Below are 19,560 nucleotides of genomic sequence, written 5' to 3'. Positions count from 1 at the left end.
ATAAGAATATTCAAAAAATTTGAAAGCATAAATGGTAACAACTGCAATTTATGTCAGTCCTATAATACCTAGCAACTATGATAACAATAGGTACTGTTAATTTTACTAGCAGTAATGACAGCAATGGCTGTGTCTCATGCGTTGGACAGTGCAGTAAGCATAGGGTTATTTCAGAAGATTCCCCTCAGAGTATTTCTGAGGGTGATATTTTAAAAAGCAACGCTTTATAAAAGTGTTAGCTCCAAGATCTGAAATGCACATGTGCTTTGAAGGCTAACTCCACAACTCAAGGCACACTGGTCTTCAATAGCAGACTGAATGTAGAATTCACAACTCAAAATCATGCCCCACAAAAAAAATAAATGAATAAATAAGACACCATACGGGAGAGTCAGCTGATGCTTATTAAACAGCACAAATACTATTTTGCAGTTACTTGAGCTGAGAGAACCACTTCAATGTGGTTATAAATAGTATGTTTCAAATCAGGGCCCAGAAAATTATGGCCTATGAAGTATGTCCAGTCCAATGCCTGTTGCAGTAAATAAAGTTTTACAGGAAACTGTCATGTACAATTGTTTACACATTGCCTTAGATGCTTTTGTACTACAATGCAGAGTTAAAATGCTATGACACAAATCAGAGAAAAAAATCTGCAGTATTTACTCTGGGGCTCTTAACAGAATAAGTTCGTCTGCCCTTATTTTAAATAATTAAAGATGAAAGAATAAACTTCTAAAATTCTAAAAAAGGACACTATTATAAAGGAATAGTCAGATTTTAAACAGAATCAAATAGAACTTCTAGAAATAAAAATTTAATTTTTAGAAACTAATAAAAAATTCAGTGGACATAGCAGAGGAAATAATTATTAAATAATTAAAGTCTAGACATGAGAAAATATCTAGAATATAGGAAAAAATGATGAGTCAAAGCAGGATAGGGAAGAAACACAAGAACTACGATAAACAGCCAGAATGCATATCTACAGGAGTTTAAGAAATAAAAAACACAGAGATAGCAGCATGGCCATATTTAAATAGCTAATGGAAAAGTTTTTTTTTTTTTTTTTAAGAATTGAAATAATGGTAAGAGTTCCTAGATAAAGCTACACAGGAAAATACCAAGAAAAATAAACACCCATTCTCACATTTGGTGTGTTGAAATTTCTGCACATCAAAAAACAAACAGAGCATCTTAAATCATTTTGAACGAAAGACAGATTTATCTCCTGAGGGATGATGATAGGATGGATCAGAAGAAACAACAGTAAGTCAGTAAATACAGTGGGATGTCTTCAAAGGGCCAAGGGAAATTGTCAATTTAGAATTGTATTGAAAAATATATCTCTCAAAAATGGCCAGGATGGCAATGGTAAGAACATTTTTTGGACCCCAAATGAAAATTCAAACCCTTAGAGAATCTTGCTGATAAAACTACCAATAGATGTTTTTTAACTAATAAAATTGTATTAAGAGTGAGAGGGTTACAGAATCAATAAAAAACTAGAAGACTAACAGACACAAGTCACTCCAAACAAACATGAACTATCAAAAATAATACTGTTAAAAATCAAGTGGAAATAAAATACTTTACAATAATTGCATGCAAAATGGGAAGACTTGATTGAAATCAGAGCACTAAAAACCCCTGGCATTTGGGAGGAATATGAGAGAGAGAAATTAGTTCTTAATTTTGTTAAAAATTTGTAGAAAGCCATTGGAAGAAAATAAAAAAGAATTATAACTTCAAAATAAATAGATGGAAGTGGAAGGAAAACCCAATCAATCATGCGAAAGGCATAAAATGGAATATATTAAAAATAAAAAAAACTGAGTCGAACATAATTATATTAAATGTAACTGGATTTTATTAGATTTAAAAATTAATACAATTTAGTTATATACTGCTTAGAAGAGAAATACTTGGAAATAACAAGAGATAAACCAACAAAAAAAAAACTAACCAGAGATTTAAAACAACAAAATACTCCAAATACCACAAGGTTAACATCAAACAACATAAATAAAGGTAAAAACATTGTTAAGGATGAGGAAAATCACCCCTTAAGTGTACAAGAAATAATTCACTGGAATGTATAATGGCCTTGAACCTAACTCTATTTAAACAGCATAGACTGAAAAATGAAAAATTGAGAGGTTTTGTTTGATTTTTTTTAATTAAATCATAAAGAGGTAGATCATGTATACATTATTGCATTTATGGGGTACAATGTGCTGATTTCATATACAGCTTGGAATGCTTACATTGTACTAGTTAATATAAACTTCACCTCGTTTACTTATTGTAAGACACAGTCTCACTCTGTCACCCAGACTAGATTACCCTGGTGTCAGCCTAGCTCATTCCTTGGTTCAAGAGATCCTTCTGCCTCAGCCTTCTAAGTAGTTGAGTCTATAGGTGCCCTCCATCGTGTCCAGCTACTTTTTCTATTTTTAGTAGAGACAAGGTCTCACTCTTGCTCAGGTTGGTCTGCAACTCCTGCGCTCCAAGGATCCTCCTGCCTCAGTCTCCAAAATGCTAGGATGACAGGCATGAGTCACTGTACCAGGCCTAAGAAAATGATATCACACAATGCTAAGAGTGAGAACATATACTACAAAAAATACCTGTTACTCAGACAAAAAACAAAAGACCAAAAAAACTCCTCTTAAGACCACTGAGGACTTTAACAATTCAGTACTCGATCTTGACCCAATGAATTTGACATAGGACACTATACTGAATTGTTATAAAAAGTAGTTATTTTTCCAACAGCACTCAAGGATCAGTAAGTGAAACAAAAAATTAAAAACACAACTGACCAATAAGTCTCAATGGAGAATAACATATACCTCATCTCTCTGTCCAGAAATAATTTAAATTAGCTATCTTATTACAAAGATAGCACCTCTCCAACCTCCCACACATCCATTATATATTTGGATACTCAACAGCATACCTCACAAGTGCTTCACAAGTTAGAGAAAAAACAAGTGTAATGGAAATCACAAAAAAATTAGGATTCTAAAGAATAATGGCAAACTTTGTAAAATGCTGCTCAACTGACTTTAAAGGTAAGTTGAATACATTAGATATTGGAAAATGGATGAAAATTCAAGGGTTAAATATACACATCATGAATGTAATAAATTAAAGAATAAAAACTCAAGAAAGAAGGAAAGATTATAAGAAAAGGAGCAGACATTCATGAAAAAGAAAAGAACAATGATGACAATCAACAGTAAAATGTTGCTTTCTTATTAAACTAATGAAATTGACACTTTTGTAGTGAGAAATGGCATAAACAAACATGAGGAGAAAAAAAAGGAAAGAATATAATACTAGATGTGGTATAGATTTAAAAGACATAATTATAATTATAGATTTTAAAAAGCATAATACTTTTGCCAGTATCTTTGAAGATAAAAGTATTTTAAGATTATAAATTTCCAAATTTAACTTTAAAAATTTGAATAATTTTTTAAAAACTTATAAAAAAGATCAGTAGACAATGCTCCCCCCCAACAACCCCACATATACACAAAGCACAAATTATAAATAACTCTAAAGATGAATTTCATGTGGGGTGGGAAACTTTCATTCTGGAACTTTTCTACTGCTTCAATATTTATACATATTCCAGGAAATAGGTCAAGATACAGAGCTCTTCAAATGACTTTATAAAGTTAATATAACCTTTCTTCCAAAATAAGGACAAATAAAGAATAGTATGAGAACGAAAATTTACTGGTCATCTTACGCACACACGAAAGGATCTAAGGTGATGGGGGTATACAGAGAGGCATCTGTTTTATTGGCATCTGTATTTTTCTATGTTTGAAATATTTCTCAGTAAGAAACAACTTAGATCACAGGGAGAGGACAGTTAGCAAAAGTTTCTTTGCTTAGCTGTAGAGGCAAAAGCAAAACCTGGGGGCAAACATGTTTTTAAAAATGAAGAAATTTGATTAATCCTTATTAAATGGCCCGAGGTCATTTTTTGAGAGTGATTCTGATTGGGGGGAAACGTTGGGAATTTGAGAAAAATGTAAAACTGTTTTTTCCTACTTTTGAAATACATAGGACGAAGCTGCTACTATTTAGTACAGTTGAAAGTCTTTAAAAAGATCAGTGAAGAAAGAAACTGATAGGCACATAGTCTTTTACAACAAAGCCACAGACATCCGTATCTAAGCAAAAGTTATAATTTTTGAACAAAGAGAGAAGATGAACTAAATTTGTTGTCACAGAGAATATTGAATTCCATTTAATTATCCTTACATATGTACTCTTAATTGGCTTAAGAACAATCTAATTACGTATGAGACTGTCTTATCTCATTAAAGCTGGTACCTCATTTCTCCCTATAGTGCCCAGAGAAGGAAAAAATAAATGTAGTCATTTTAGTGTCTAATTCCCAGACACTTAGCCTACAAAGGCTAAGGTAGCTGAGGTCTGGCAAAAGAGAGAAGTGAAGTGATAATTGCCAAACTGCCACAATCCGCCTCTGTGTCACACACGAGCACACGGGGCATGATATAAATCATGGGGAATGGTCTGCACAGGGACATTCTCTATTAATTTTGGCCAGATGGAGTTCTAAGAGCACCAATCTGAGTGAAAGCTGCAGATTCTGGAGCACTTGTTCATTAGTGAGTAGGCCATTGGCTTCAAGATTCATATTTCCCAGAGTGGAGCCCGCACGGAAATTATTCATAAAATGTGCACACACAGACGCACAGACGCACTCTCACGGGGGCAAGGAGCACAGACAGAGGCAATCTCGCGATCAAGAGGAACTTTCCCAACATGCACAGAAAGAGTTCAAAACCAGAGCTCCTCACTGTCTGAAAGGAACTGGTGAGGCAGGATTCTCAAAGAATCTGCAGGGAAGAAAAACAGGCTTTCAAAGAGTAAAGTAAGTGTGAGAGGGGGCAAAAATCTATCAGAGGACAAAAGCTAATCATATAAAACATGGATCAATGTAACCTTCACAAATGATGAAACTGTGTAAAAAGTCTACCCAACCACTGATTTCATTAAAATATAATGCCAAGGTTAAAAAACTACTTCCATGGTTAACAAATGGAATATAAATGTTATCAACCTGGGTGTCTAAATAATGTAACAAAAACACGGAGGTAAGAGGAACTGTTAAGTAGAATTATTTTTACTATCTTTTTATAATACATTTTCCAAAGTTAAAATGAGTAGTTAAAAAGATAATCACTCTTATTTTAGCTTCTCATATTTTTAATATCTTTGAAGAAAACTTTTTGATATGAACATATCTGTGACAACGTTTAACATTTTGGTTTCACTTTCTTTTTTATTATTTGGTCAAAAATTTATTAAACATAGTACTTTTTATTATAATGGTATAATACAGGTTATCTAAGATGATCTCTTGCCAAAGATATGCAGTGAGGGATTTTAGATAATGTTTATATAACACTGGGAATGATTTTTAGGATGAAATCATATGGGATTATTGTTAAAATTTTATTTTTATTTTTCTGCACTGATTTATTTTAGGCTATATACCAGTTTATATACCATTTTATAAAACCAACCAAGCTGTAATTCTTTACTACAAAAAATATTAAACCAAATAAAATATACTGGAATGAATCCCAGAAGTCGGGCCCAACAAGGACATTTATTAAAAGCCCCTCAGAGACATCCATTAGAAGCTTAAATTTGTCTTGTAAGCACTTTTTAAACTCCTACTGCGAAATTGGGTAGGAAGAAGTATAATTAAAGACAGGTTTAGGTCAATGACCCTGAATTCAAGGAACATATAGTTTTCTTACGGGAAAATGTGAGGTGCTAAGAGTGTATTATTAAAGAATTTTTAAGTGTTCACAAACCCACATGCTGAGTGGCATGAAGACGGTGAGATGAAATTTACAAAGGTTATCTTAGAAAACTGCATGGGGGAATTTTAAATTAGTTTTCTCCTTTGCTAAGACAACGAGAGGATATTAAAACAACTGATTAGGCAAGAAAAACATCCTTTAAAGCTCATTTGCAGCTGGCCCTTACCTTGGTTTCTGCTGCCTGGTTACTTGGTTATTTAACAGACAGTGTTATACTAATTGTCAAGGCCTATGGTAACACCGGAGTCCTTGCACACATTGTTAGCATTTGTTTTTATGCGTATCAGAATGGTGCTTGTTACCATGCTTTGGATACAGGAAAGCGACTGACGGGGTTGGTTTGTTCATTTTTGTTTTACTACAACATCAAAGCCATATGTACCATTAGACCATCATTTTTTTTTTTTTTCAACTGAACTCACTCATGCCTTGTTACCAATTAGCAGGCTACTCAGAGAAACAGTCTTACGGTTTTCAAACATAACCCCAGCCAGTAGCAAACAAAACCAAACCAGACCCTACATTCATGGAGTGTAGTGGATTTCCACACAGAGCAATAGATTTCTGGGGAGAAGTTTAAGATTCTCACCAGAACTAAGCTGTCTGAAGAATTGCAAAGCTCATTATTATTGCGTTTTTTATTGTGTGCTCCTTACCCTCTCCAGGAGAGCTGGCATGAAGGCCTGAGGAAGTGTGTGGTGCCTGCTCCCTGCAGAGTCCTCAGGGAAACACTGGAGTCCACAGTGTCTGGGGCTACACTCATTAGATTCTAAGGCCACGTGAAACCTATACCATGAACTGGGTGAGTATCCCACAAAGTGGCAAATTAAGTAATTGTCAGGGAGCCTAAGGCTGTACTTAGAGGACAGTTAGAAGTATTTTTTATCCTGTTAAAGAAATATCACAGTAAGAATAAAAATTTAGACTTATATACCCCAAAGTCTGATTTTCACTAGATTTGGTTTCAGAATTATCAATTTAAATTAGAACATACTTATGGTATTCGTTTTAATTCAGAATGATTTTTAACAGATTAGGAGATATATATACATATATATGGTTATCCTTACCTAGAAGAGGCAAAAAAGTTTAAAATCACCTTTCTGAAAGTGTATGAATTAGATGCCTGGCTAAAGTGAGAAAAACAGACGAGGGAAAACACAACTCTCTCTCTGTGACTGGCTAACGGGTATGAGGTGGCATTGTCCCTTTGCACTGTTTCTGCAGCTACACATCGATGCACAAAAAATAACCTTCTCCAAAAATGCAGAATCATTTTTATTAAAAAAGACAGAATTGGGTTCACTACTATGCTGAAACTTAGAGGACTGCATCATTCCTCCAGACAAACTTACTGGACACTCAGTTAATTATGATAATGTGTTCGTTTGTCACTTATTCGGAATCGATACACAGGAGGGATGTATTGGGTACAGTGAGACCTACAGGAAGGTCACTGTTCCCAAGGAGTTAGCAACTTAATGGCAAAGAGAGGGAGAAGAATGTGGATAAAGACGTCTTACCGGGCACCACATATCATTTTGATTCCAGTAAGACAACAAAAACATCACTGTTGAAAACAGGCAAGAGTATTGTCTGGGCACGGTTACATTTAAAGCTCTTTCATTCATTTTTTTTTTCATTTTTCATTTTCTACTGCTTGGTATATACTGGAAGCTTAAAAAGCACTATCAGCTTCATTTACACAAGAAAAGCCATTCCATTCAGCAGCTCGGTGGGTTAGTCCATCAGTCACAGTTCCTTCCCTGTGATCACCAGTTTATTTTTGACAGATTTTTACCTTAATTGTATTATTTCGAATCTCTACTTCTTCCTCCTTCTGTTTGATACAAGATCATCCAGGAAAGCTTAGCGTTGCCTGTTTTCCTTCCATGGGCAACTCCATATACCTGTGCTTTACCACCTGAGGCAGACACATCGTGCCATACGCTGTGGTTTCTTCTCTATGGGGCCTATAGGTCTAAAATACAGGCTATATGATTTGGTGCTCCAGTTCTACCCAGGATGAATGGTTCACCCTTTGGAGATAGATATGCCTTGGCTTCCATCTTAGCTGTGTCATTTTCAGGCACCTCCTTTACCCCTCTGGGCCTCATTATCGTCAGCTGTAAAATGGAAATCATTCTATTGAACCAAATTGAGATAAGAATTAAATGAGAAAGCTTGTGTCAAAATACCTAGACCAGGAAATATGGGCAGTGAATGTAATTTCTCGTCTCCATTCCTCCATTAAAGTAACTTCATTATCTCTACTACTTTGTTGTCTAAAACAAAGTGGGTTCAAAAGATCATGGTGTTCTCCTTTATAACCATTATGATTTGCTAACACATCAGCTGAAATACTCTGGCAGCACTTTCTTTTAGTAAATAAAACATTTAGTGGTGCACAGTATTTCCTTTTTTTTTTTTTTTTGGTTCTTGGCCGGGGCTGGGTTTGAACCTGCCACCTCTGGCATATGGGACCGGCGCCCTACTCCTTGAGCCACAGGTGCCGCCCCCAGTGCACAGTATTTCCTAAAAGCGGACTTCTATATCAGCCTTTATAGCAATTGACTCTCAAAAAAAAAAAAAAAAATCCGATTCTCTTATCTTCTTGAGCGTGGACTTTGAGTAACAACAATTAAAATACAGGCAATCTCCACTAAAAGCTCCAGCCCTTGAGGGGATCCCAGTAACACAGTATAGGATCTTGACTTTCAGTGTAATGTCAACTGAGTAAACCCTGGGAAGACCTCCGTGCCTTCAGTTGCCTTACACTCGTGATATGCCATTAACTTTAGGTGGTAGCAGACTTAGCTAAAGGTCACATGTTTAAATCACAGAGTATATGGTAATGTGGCACTGTTTTAGACACATATATTTTTAGTATAGTCTTTACATGTCCCTCTCCTACTACAGTTTTCTATTTTAGAAGCTGCTTATATTAAAATACTAATTTTACAATACCCAGAGTACTAGGAAAAAACACCTCAGAATGTAAGTAAGTACGGTTACGTACAAACACGCACAGATGCGTTTTGGGCTACACAACAACTATCAAATAATCTAGCCTTGAAAATAATATAAACTAGACAATGACACTGTATTTGAAGAATTTAAGTCAAAAAATAAACTCTGTATTAGCAGAGGTCTCTTATCCAAAGATTATGAATTCTATTTAAATGTTTTTTATTGAAAGCAAATTCCCAGGATTTGGCAATATGTCTGCCATAGAGTAGGCAAATGACAGAACTTTACTAACAACTAAATAAATGAATCAGTTAAAATTGTGCTTGAATTTTACAAACAGATAAACTCTGCAAACAAGTATACTACATTTATGAAAAGTAGCAGAAATTTGTATTATAGTTCCTACCAACCATTTTATAAAATATTATAATGATCCAGATTATTCTTGTTAGATCAGCCTTATTCACAGTGAAACATCTAACCCAGAGAGATGAAGCCAGCAGGTCAGTCAACCCGACAGAGGGAACTGAGAATTGCAAGGTTCAGTTCAGGGGATGTTGATTTTTGCCTTTTTAATTCTTGTCCTCCTTTTCTCCTGAATGCTGCTGTTGGGGTACTGATCGAAAGTTATCAGGAAGGAAGTGCTGATACACAGAATAAAACCTGACTGACTCGCAAGACCCATCGACTGTGTCTCCCATATTTCTCAGCAATTTTACACTCTTTTTCTTTCAGACAGGCACTACTAAGTATTTCAAGCAGCACAGACAAAAAGGCAGAGCTCTTTTACTGCAGCAGACCCCAGGGACAATGCACTCCCCAGTTCAACGAACCCTTTATGAACACTGCATTCCCCACCAACACAATATATTGCAATAAAGTGAAACTTAGTTGCATAAATAAAACACTACACATTAGCTAGAACCATAACAGGGAAGATAATTATGTGAGCACATATATTTTAACTCTCTTATCTTTATCCTGTGCTTTATGCAATAATATCATTAACAAATTTAGCAATAAGCTTAAGACCATTCAATTGTAACTATAAAGTTTCCTTATTAGGAATCTTTTTCAGTTTAGATAAATGGAAGGATATTTTGACTTCCTCGTTTAATCACTAAAAGCAATTGTAGAGAATTTTTCATAATTTATTTGAAAAGACATAAATCTCTAAAATGTACAATGTCATAGTCTATTAAACACTCACCTAAACCCGACTTCTTTAATCGTTTTAAGTGCTGACTTGTTTGTTTTCCAGTGGGAGATTTTTGCCCATGTTTCATTTCTTTATCTGAACTGTCTGCTTCACCATTTTTAGATTCGGATCCTAAAAAAGGAAATAGTTATTATGTCATTATCTTACGCTATCCGCTAGCTGTCCTCAAAAAGAAAAATCTGAAATTGTTTTAAGAACTGTAGATAGAATCTCTTTTTCTAAGAGTTAATACACTACCTTTGGCCACAATCTGATTCCCCTACTGGATATAAAAAGAGAAGCCCAATAAATCAATCAAACAGAACAAAAAGCAAGAACAGATGGCCTCATAGCGGAGTCAAAAACATGTCCCCTGATCTGATAGCTTTTAAAAGAAATAGAGTCAGGTCTTTTGTAAAACTACAAGAATCAGCTTGAACAACACTAAGTCATTTTGAGACAATACAAGACAGAGATAGAGAGATGAAGAAGGTAATCTTGAAGAGAGGGGGAGACCATACCTTTATAAATAAGTATATGTTGAAGTAGGAAAAACAATGCAAACTGCAAACATTACAGTAAATACAATGGCACCTCGCTGATAAAGAGACAGAAGGTAAATTAAAAGAGAAGATTAGGGCTTCACTGGGATGAGAAGAAGGTTGCCTCAAGCTATAACCCAGTTACAACCTAAGAATAGGGAGAAGGGGAAAAGGGAGGGGAGGGAGGGGGGAGGTGGGTAGAGGGAAGGGGATTGGTGGGATTACACCAGAGGTGCATCTTACAAGGGTGTATGTGAAACTTGGTAAACGGTCTGTGAAGCTAGTGAATGATGCCCCATGAATATATCAATGTACACAGCTATGATTTAATAAAAAAAAAAAAAACTAATAAAGGATTCCTGATTTTGCAGCACAAAACTGAAAAAAAAAAAAAAAATCACACTCATGGAAGAAGTACTCTTGCTGGTGTTACCCAGCAGCATGAGCACGTGGTCCACCACCAGCGAAGTCCACCTAGTGTCGGTTCACGTTTTCTAACACCTACTGACATTAGTAAATGAAGTTATTTGATGATGATGAGTGAGCTGGATCCTTTAAAAAAAAAAAATTGGTAAATACTCTGTTTTTAAATCACTGAAAGAAGCAAAGTCTAAAAAAAAAAAAATTTAAACCAAACCTCAAATGGAAATATTATTCCGTTTCAGAAAAAAACTTCCTGACCTCTTTCTCAGTGAGGAAGTCTCCTCCCGGAGGAAACTGGCCAAGCATACAACATTTCAGTTCTTTACCTGAAGGCGAGTCCGACTGCTCATCAGACACCTTTAATGGTGTCAAAACAACACGAGGAACAGTCTTGTTTACCATCATTGAGACTCCATTTCTTCTTTTCTGCTGCTGCCTCAAAGCCTACAAAACATGATAATATAACATAAAAATATAGCCAAAATGACTGCTCATAATTGAATTATATGATTCATTTGCCCATGACTAGACAGAACCTCTAAAGAGATTTAAATTCTACGGCACCCATAATTTCTCCAGATCTTAATTGTTACCTTCCTGTCATTTTCCCTCAAAAGCATAAAATCAGGCTTTGGCAAAGGGTATAAATCGGAGACCATTTGCAGTATAATGCTACCAACAAAGCAGCAATTAATGGTTTGTTCTACCTTAGCAATGTGGCTTGAGAGCCCATGGAATTTGAAACTAGGATGCCCACGTAAAACGAATGTAAAATAAATGTTTCAAAACCAGGATAAAAATATATGTGTCTGCCCTTCTCTTGCAGGTGCGTCCTCTGCAGCGCTAACCCTGAGTGCCATCAGTATGTGTAGCATGTAAGGACTACAGTACCAGTGCGCTCACTCAGCCATGGGGAGCACTGCACAAAATCACTGAACATGGCAGGAATCCTTTATTTCTGTGAAGGGAATCAGTCCTAATCTTGGAAACCTTGCAGCACTTGGCTTCTGTCTGCTTGACTTTGGGCATTAACCTTCAGAACACGAACATCACGGGGTTCTGCCAAATCCAGGAAAAAATTGATATGAGAATAAATCTCTCCAAATGGGAGTGCTTTGAGTTTCATAAATGAATCGACTACAGTGATGATAATATAATAAAAGACATTTAAAATTTTTGAAATACAGCTTATCTAGCTGATTGCTTTATGCAGAAAATTACCTGTAATAAAAAGGATCTTAAGCAGACCAAAACTGAAGAGCCATTAAATTCACAGTCACAGGAATGTTAAAACTCCTCAAAAAAGGTTAAAAGGCTGGTTTCAGATAGTCTCAAACCTTATTATTCCTGGTTTCTGTGTAATTTCTACCAATTTTACAACATCCCAGTTACTTTATTAATGTTCTTCAACCAAGAGTTGTCAGAATCTCCTGAAATAAGGCATTGACTGTCTTTCCGCTTGCTGTCAAAAAACAATGTCCTATTATTTGCACAGGGTATTAGCTGAACTCCCAGTCTGTTGACCATAGGTTTAGCTATCAAATAATTATAGAAGCAAAATTAAATACCATTTAATGGAAAGAAGGAATATTCAGATAAGCTTTAAAGACAGATGAGAAAATAAAGCCTTGGGAAATCTATTTCAAATGATATGGTTGCTAATGATAACACCAGATATTTGCCCTTCGATTCTTCCATTTATTGAACTTTTGTAAAGTACCATCTAGGCACAAAGAGGGGGAAAGCAAGAGGTACAGAGATTAACAAGATGCCATCCTTTTCACCTTTAGCCTGCTGTCAATATATATAAGGTGGCCATAAAGTTTGTGTGCAATTCAAAATAGTATGCAATTTAAAATTGCACACAAACTTTATGGCCACCCTGTATTTAATAAGAGCTGAAATGCAACTTTATAGACATTCATCTATTAACCCTATAATAAAACAGAATAAAGCAACATAGTGCTTTAAATTACAATTAAGTCCATCTCTGACTTAGTTAAGAATTCACAAATAATAAAGCCTGTACAAAGAGTGATCCGTGTATAGGAGTCTTACAGCACAGATTTCAACTACTTCCCTTGGAAAAATATTACACATTTAAAAAGCAGTCATTGTGTATGTGTGAGTTTGTGCGTGTGCATGCGTGAGAGAGAGAGAGAGAGAGAGAGAGTTTGGCTAGCAAGTTTATTTTAAAAAATGTTGGTTAAGGAAAAAAATAAAAACAAATTAACTAGAGGCCTAGAAGCTGAAATCACAAAGTTAAAACTGGTATGCCTTTCAGAGCATTTGTGGTTAAATAGTGAAGTAACTAAAATGTTGACCTCCATTTCTAGAGCTGAAAGACTCTACTTTAGAAAAATTGGTAATCAGACAGAAAGAAATTAGGAGAAAATAATGTAAGAATAAAAATTCACAGCAGATTTGAATTTTAAAGAATCGAGGGGGCATCAAGGAAAGGACAAAGAAAGCCAAGATTGAGCCCATTTGAATAATTTTTTTTCTGATTGTTTACTTCCTATTCAGAAAAATTTATGGATTTCTCAGTCCAGTATTTCTACACATGCCGACTCAAAACACTATGTGCCTTCAGGTGTTAAAAACTAAATGCTCATGGTATTAAAAGAAAGTTGTTTTAAGTGAATTTTTTAATTAAATCATAGCTATGTACATTAATGCAATCATGGGGCACCATACACTGGTTTTATATATAATTTGAAATATTTTCATCAAACTGGTTAACATAGCCTTCCTGGCATTTTCGTAGTTAGGAATATAAGTTAGGACACTAACTTATATTAGTAAGTTATACACTAACTTATTTAGTAAGTTTCATATGTACCCTTGTAAGATGCACCATAGGTGTGGTCCCACCAATTACCTTCCCTCTACCCAGCCTCCCCCTCCCTTTCCCTCCCCTCCCCTCCCCTCCCTTTCCCCACATTCTTAGGTTATAATTGGGTTATAGCTTTCATATGAAAGCTATAAATTAGTTTCATAGTAGGGCTGAGTACATTGGATACTTTTTCTTCCATTCTTGATACTTTGCTAAGAAGAATATGTTCCAGCTCCATCCATGTAAACATGAAAGAGGTAAAGTCTCCATCTTTCTTTAAGGCTGCATAATATTCCATGGTGTACATATACCACAATTTATTAATACATTTGTGGATCGATGGGCACTTGGGCTTCTTCCATGACTTAGCAATTATGAATTGGGCTGCAATAAAAATTCTGGTATAAATATCTTAGTTATAATGTGATTTTTGGTCTTCTAGGTATATACCTAGTAGAGGAATTTTAGGATCTAATGATTAAGTGAATTTTTTATTGTTGTTTTTGTTTTACTTCTGAAAAATAAGCATTAGATTTATCTCTAAATAACACTTCTAGGAGTAAACAAGGAAAAAATGTAAAGTCTTTGTTTACCATGATGCTAGTAACAGTGGTAAAACAACATACAGCTAGACAAAGTCAGACATATCAAAGTTCAGTTTTCTGAATGGTAAAAGAGGCATCCTTATGTTCTTTTCTAGATCCACAGGCACTTCCGACTGCATCTGTGCTGCCTTGAAAATTCCAATTCATCTTCCAAAAAGTAAGATTTATTTGACTTTGAACACTGGGGAAACCCAGCAAGCAGATCAGAATGTTGATGCAGAAAAAACAATGTTGACTCCATTGAGATGCTTGGGATCGTTGGGGTGACAATAAACAAAAGAACTCTGGCCCTGCTGTGGAGAGGCAGGCTGTATGGGACCCCTGGTCTCCTGGGGCAGTGAGTGCATCCAGCAGGCACAGAGGGCTAGCTCTTCAATTCTGTGGGGAGGGAGTTATGTACCTCCAATTCTTCAGGCTGGCCAGGGGTGGAACATTAACAGGGAGACCGGGCTGTGCAGGAACACACAGACCCCACTGGAGGGTCAACTGCTTCCCAAGAGAAGCCTTAAAACTCCTATGTGAGTCTTTCTGGTTATAAACAATGTGCCAGACAAAGAAAAGAAGACTGGGGGACAAATTCAGCATGAGAGCACCCATCCTTGAGAGCTACTAAACAGCATGCCTCCCCTGCCACCAGGCAGATAAGTAAGTTCAACCACTGCCTGAGATTAGCATTAAAATCTCTCTCTTCTGGGCAGCACCTGTGGCTCAAAGGAGTAGGGTGCCGGTCCCATATGCCGGAGGTGGCGGGTTCAAACCCAGCCCCAGCCAGAAACTGCAAAAAAATTAAATAATAATAATAAATAAAAAAAATAAAACCTCTCTCTTCTGATGTGTTAAGCTGCAGAGGAACTGGGGCTGCTGCACAGCTATGTTAATGATGGCGAGGTGTAATCATCAGTTAAGGGATGGTGGAGTCACAGAAAGATGCCACATGTCCCTGTTCAACAGAGAAAATAATGCTGGCAAGAAGCCTTAAAGAGAAAATCTGCAGGATAATATTTTAACCTGATTTACAGCACATTGTAAATACTCAATAAATGTCATTTTTCATATTTATGTAATTTATACATTTTACAACAAATGCGTTTTTGAGAACTTATTCTGTTACACTGCACTATAAGCCCTGCTGGTCCACAGCAGAGAATGTGACAGAAGTTTACATTTTGTGAGGGACTAACAAGGAAATAAATAAAATAAACATAATTGTTCCACACAGACGAGTACTAAGAAAATGATGCCAGGAAGATGAGGCAGAGTAACCGGGGCGGGAGGGACCGAGCTAGAGTGGGATGTCAGACAAGGCCTCTTTCTGAAGGTGCCAAGAAGACGGGACCCTAAATGATAAGAAGCAAGCAGCTGTGTGGAAACTGTCAGTAAATAAGGACGCCAGGAGCAAGGTCTCCGGCTGAGGGACCTTTGGTGGTTCCCAGAAGGTGAAGAAGGCCAGTGTGGCTGGATAAAAGGACTAAGGAGTTTATAAAGATGCCAAAGAACTTCCCCAAAATGGTTGTTAAGGCCTCATAAAGAACAGGGGACTTAGGTTCAATGCAAAGGCAGCTACCACCCCATTCTCTCCCACTATCACCTTCACCTATCACACGAGATGAGGAAGAGTCAAGCAAAGATGAACCCCAGATATCTTCCAACCAATAATTGCCATTTGCCTGTCCTCGCTGGGTAAGCTAGTATTTACAAAGCTTCGGTGCAGGAAATGCACGGTGCCCTCAGATACGAATCTTAATCCTGATGGTTTTGAGCTCTCTCTTCAACACTCCACACGCCTGCCCTTGCAATAGCTGGTGGAGACACTCTTCCTTCAGACAGGTGAATGTCTTCGCTCAGACATGGTCATTCCCCCGTGATCTGTGGTTTCATTTTCTACAGTTTCCTTTACCCACAGTCCAAAATTGTTTAGATATGTTGAAAGAAAAAGAGAGACCATATCCAGATAACTTTTATTACAGTGTTCTAACTGCTCTCTTTTATTATTACTTATTGTTAATCTCTTACCATGCCTTATTTCTAAATTAGACTTTATCATATGTATAAATGCATAGAAAAAACACAGTACATCCATATAGGGTTCATACTACCTGTGGTTCTAAGCATCTGTTAGGGGTCTCGAATGTATCCCTGCTGGTATGAGGAGACTACTGTGTTACTTCCCCCAGTGGATTCTCCACTCTGCTTTTCTTAAATAGACCTATGGCCTTCTAGTAGACTGTACAATGTCATTATCTCCTCTCTTTCCCAAGTATGCTCTAAAAAGACAGGGCTTTGTGTTTTTTATTCATGGATATACCCCCCAACCCCCCATGCCCAGAAGAGTGCCTGGAATACACGAGGTGCTCAGTAAACATGTACTGACTAAAAATAAAAACTCACAAAAATAAGTTTATTAAAGACAGAAAGCCCCTCATTTATCTCTCTCTAAAATATGTAAGTGTTTTATTTAAAAGGCAGAAGTCAGCAGAGGACAATTAATAAACAGGTTTATTCTTCTAATATAATACTGATAGATGCTCTGACCAATTTCCCCTTCTCGTTTTGGACATTTGCTGTGAAATGCACAGCTTCCCAGGTCACCTTTGAGCATCTGTAACCTCATTTTCAGGCCATGCTTATGCCTCAAGTTCAGAAACTTCATTGGAGAAGGGATTCTTGATTGCCGTCTTCCTTCACTTCTCCCCCCCCTTTTTTTTTGGTCTGGGTTCCCCAGGATTAGGGTTGAGACTGATGAGTGAGAAGAATAGGGCAGAATTGTCTGAACCAGTGTTGTTATAATCTGGCATCATAACCCTCTGGGAGGCAGCAGATCAACTATTGTTTTTATGACCTCCATTACTCAATACTTCAGAGGCCAGAGGGGAGAAACCTTTGAATCTGCATTGTGCCCTAACATGGACCACCTACCCCATGGCTGACCTCTGGACTTCCCCACAATGTAAGACTCACATACCTAGACTCCTCTCAGTCAAGTGCGCAGGTTTCCTGGGCAAGGTCTTTACAAGTCTTACCACCCGCAGTTAACACTACAGCACCTATTCAGGCCACCGTATACTCAGCACCCCTGTCCCACTGTACAAAGTGTAGCTTGATAACTTTATTTCTGCCTGACTTTATGGTCATCCCTCTACCTTCAGAATTCTCATTCTCATAATTCTTCAAAATATAAGAATACAAGGTTTGGTGTATATATAATGAATATAATGTAGACATAGTGTGTGTATACATGGTTCAGTATGAAAGTTCTCAGCAGAGTGTGTTATGGTCCATTATTTCACACCCCAGTCTAATTAGCCAGTTGATTAGTCTATCACACGGCTTTATTTTAACATTGATATTATCTAATCAGTCTTAGTATGTTAATCTAAATTCATTTTATGGGGGTAATATCACTAAGGTACCTCTAGCTGAATCAAGACTTGGCTGTACTTTGGAATACTAATGGACCACCTCATAAACCAAACTTAAGTCTTTTAATTTCAAATCTAGAAAAAAGCATATCAGAATATCAGACCTACAGAAACAAGAAGACGGTGAGTGTAAATCCAGGCTATTGTGGAGGAGCGCACCTTCAACCTGGCCCCGTGAATAATGTTCCCCTGCCCCAACTACACAGAGCAACATTGCAAAATCTCTGATGCAGTAATTAGTGGTATAGTTGGACTTACCAAGTTAAATACTTCCAGGCACTACTCAATATGTAAGACATTTACAGACTTCAACCTAGAAACAGGACTATTTTTAAAGGAAACAAACATAATAGAACTAAACCAGTCTAGGAAAAGGAAAGATCGTATCACACTCACATCAATTCAATTCTGACTTTAAGTGAAAGTAAAGAAATCAAAAGATGCTGACAGAGCGTGCTTTCCTCTGGAGACACATTGCAATATTTTCTTGTAAAAAGAAAAAAACCCTTTAGATAAACATTTCACTTTTTTAGACAGAAAGCTTCTCCGATAATTCTAAAAATATGGATTGGTTCTCATTTCTACTGTAATGAAAAAAATAAAACTTAAAATCAGAGGCCTTTGTGTTAAGTAGGAATTTTAAGCACGTAATGCCCACTTTATTTCAATAGAGAAATAATACCAACAATGTAACTTAAGAATGCACTGAATGCTGTTAAGTCTTCGAATGAAAATCTTAAAATATCACATGCTATGAATGCTAAAACTTACGTAATTAGAAACACACACATAGGGAACAGCTGGCTGCATCAGGCACCAACAGCCTGCATTGTTACCAGCTCACTAGATGTCAATGCCCGTGTTCAGAAACTGCTAGCATGTAAGATAACCTTTGGGATTTCACAGTATTGGTCAATCATGTAAAGCTAAAGCAAAACATTAAGAATACATCTGCTTTGCCATAATGAAAAGAAAAGGATATGTAACTCTATGAACAAATTCTAGCACCGTAAATCACGAAGAGAGTCAAATCAACAGAAACACTATATAAAAGCATCATGTTACTTGCTGTACCAGAATCCATCCTTCTTCAATCTTTTGTTTTCTTCTGGTGTTTGAAACTTCCAAAATAACAATTATCCTCCTTAAAAATTCAAAATCTAATCATTTCACACCTTTTAAAATCATGATAACTAAAATATCAAGGCAAAAAGAAGACAAGGAATAAGGTAATAATCAGCGATCTGCTGCTTCCAGAGGCTTCTGAATATGCCCTGCTGAAACAATATATTATTCATGCAATTATCCCAATATAAGATGTTAAGTAATGCTCTGATGATTAGAAAGTAAAAGGGTCCCATATATTTGAGAGCCATGAAACTATTCTATGTCAATAGCCAAGGAACATTCTCAAAGCTTCCATATTGTCCAGCCTCTAACTACACTGCAATCAACAGTCCCGTGAGGTCAAAAACCACTCTCTGTAGCATCCTGAGAGTGGAGGCAGACAGTGGAAGGCTTCAGACCTGGGAAATTATGTCTGGCCTATTTTGCAAGGGAGTATGTTTTAAATTATCATTTTTCACTCTACTTATGATTATTAAGCTATTGAGCTTTTAGGGTTTTGATTTTGTTTTTTCACTTTCTTCTTCCTAAGAATCTATGCTGGCCAATGTATACTTAGA

At 36.5% G+C, this 19,560-nt stretch overlaps 1 protein-coding gene and 1 long non-coding RNA gene across 2 annotated transcripts in view; one reads left to right on the top strand and one right to left on the bottom strand.

Annotated features, from left to right (window-relative positions):
• Nucleotides 1–19,560, bottom strand: part of ASXL3 (ASXL transcriptional regulator 3) — a 179,608-nt gene that overhangs the window by 66,063 nt on the left and 93,985 nt on the right. The window contains exons 6-7 of the mRNA XM_053571930.1: nucleotides 11,342–11,459; nucleotides 10,063–10,182 (exon numbers count right to left, since the gene is read on the bottom strand). Of these exons, the coding sequence (XP_053427905.1) occupies nucleotides 10,063–10,182; nucleotides 11,342–11,459 (238 nt within the window). The remainder of the gene's footprint in view (nucleotides 1–10,062; nucleotides 10,183–11,341; nucleotides 11,460–19,560) is intronic.
• On the top strand, nucleotides 4,788–14,619 carry LOC128572030 (uncharacterized). The gene is made up of 3 exons (XR_008376033.1): nucleotides 4,788–4,921; nucleotides 6,548–6,684; nucleotides 14,552–14,619. It is a non-coding gene; the product is annotated as an uncharacterized LOC128572030 (long non-coding RNA).

Source organism: Nycticebus coucang, chromosome 19 (assembly GCF_027406575.1).
Source record: "Nycticebus coucang isolate mNycCou1 chromosome 19, mNycCou1.pri, whole genome shotgun sequence".
NCBI lineage: Eukaryota > Metazoa > Chordata > Mammalia > Primates > Lorisidae > Nycticebus > Nycticebus coucang.
The sequence above is the reverse complement of the archived record's forward strand: the minus strand, read 5'-3'. Positions and strand labels throughout refer to the sequence as shown.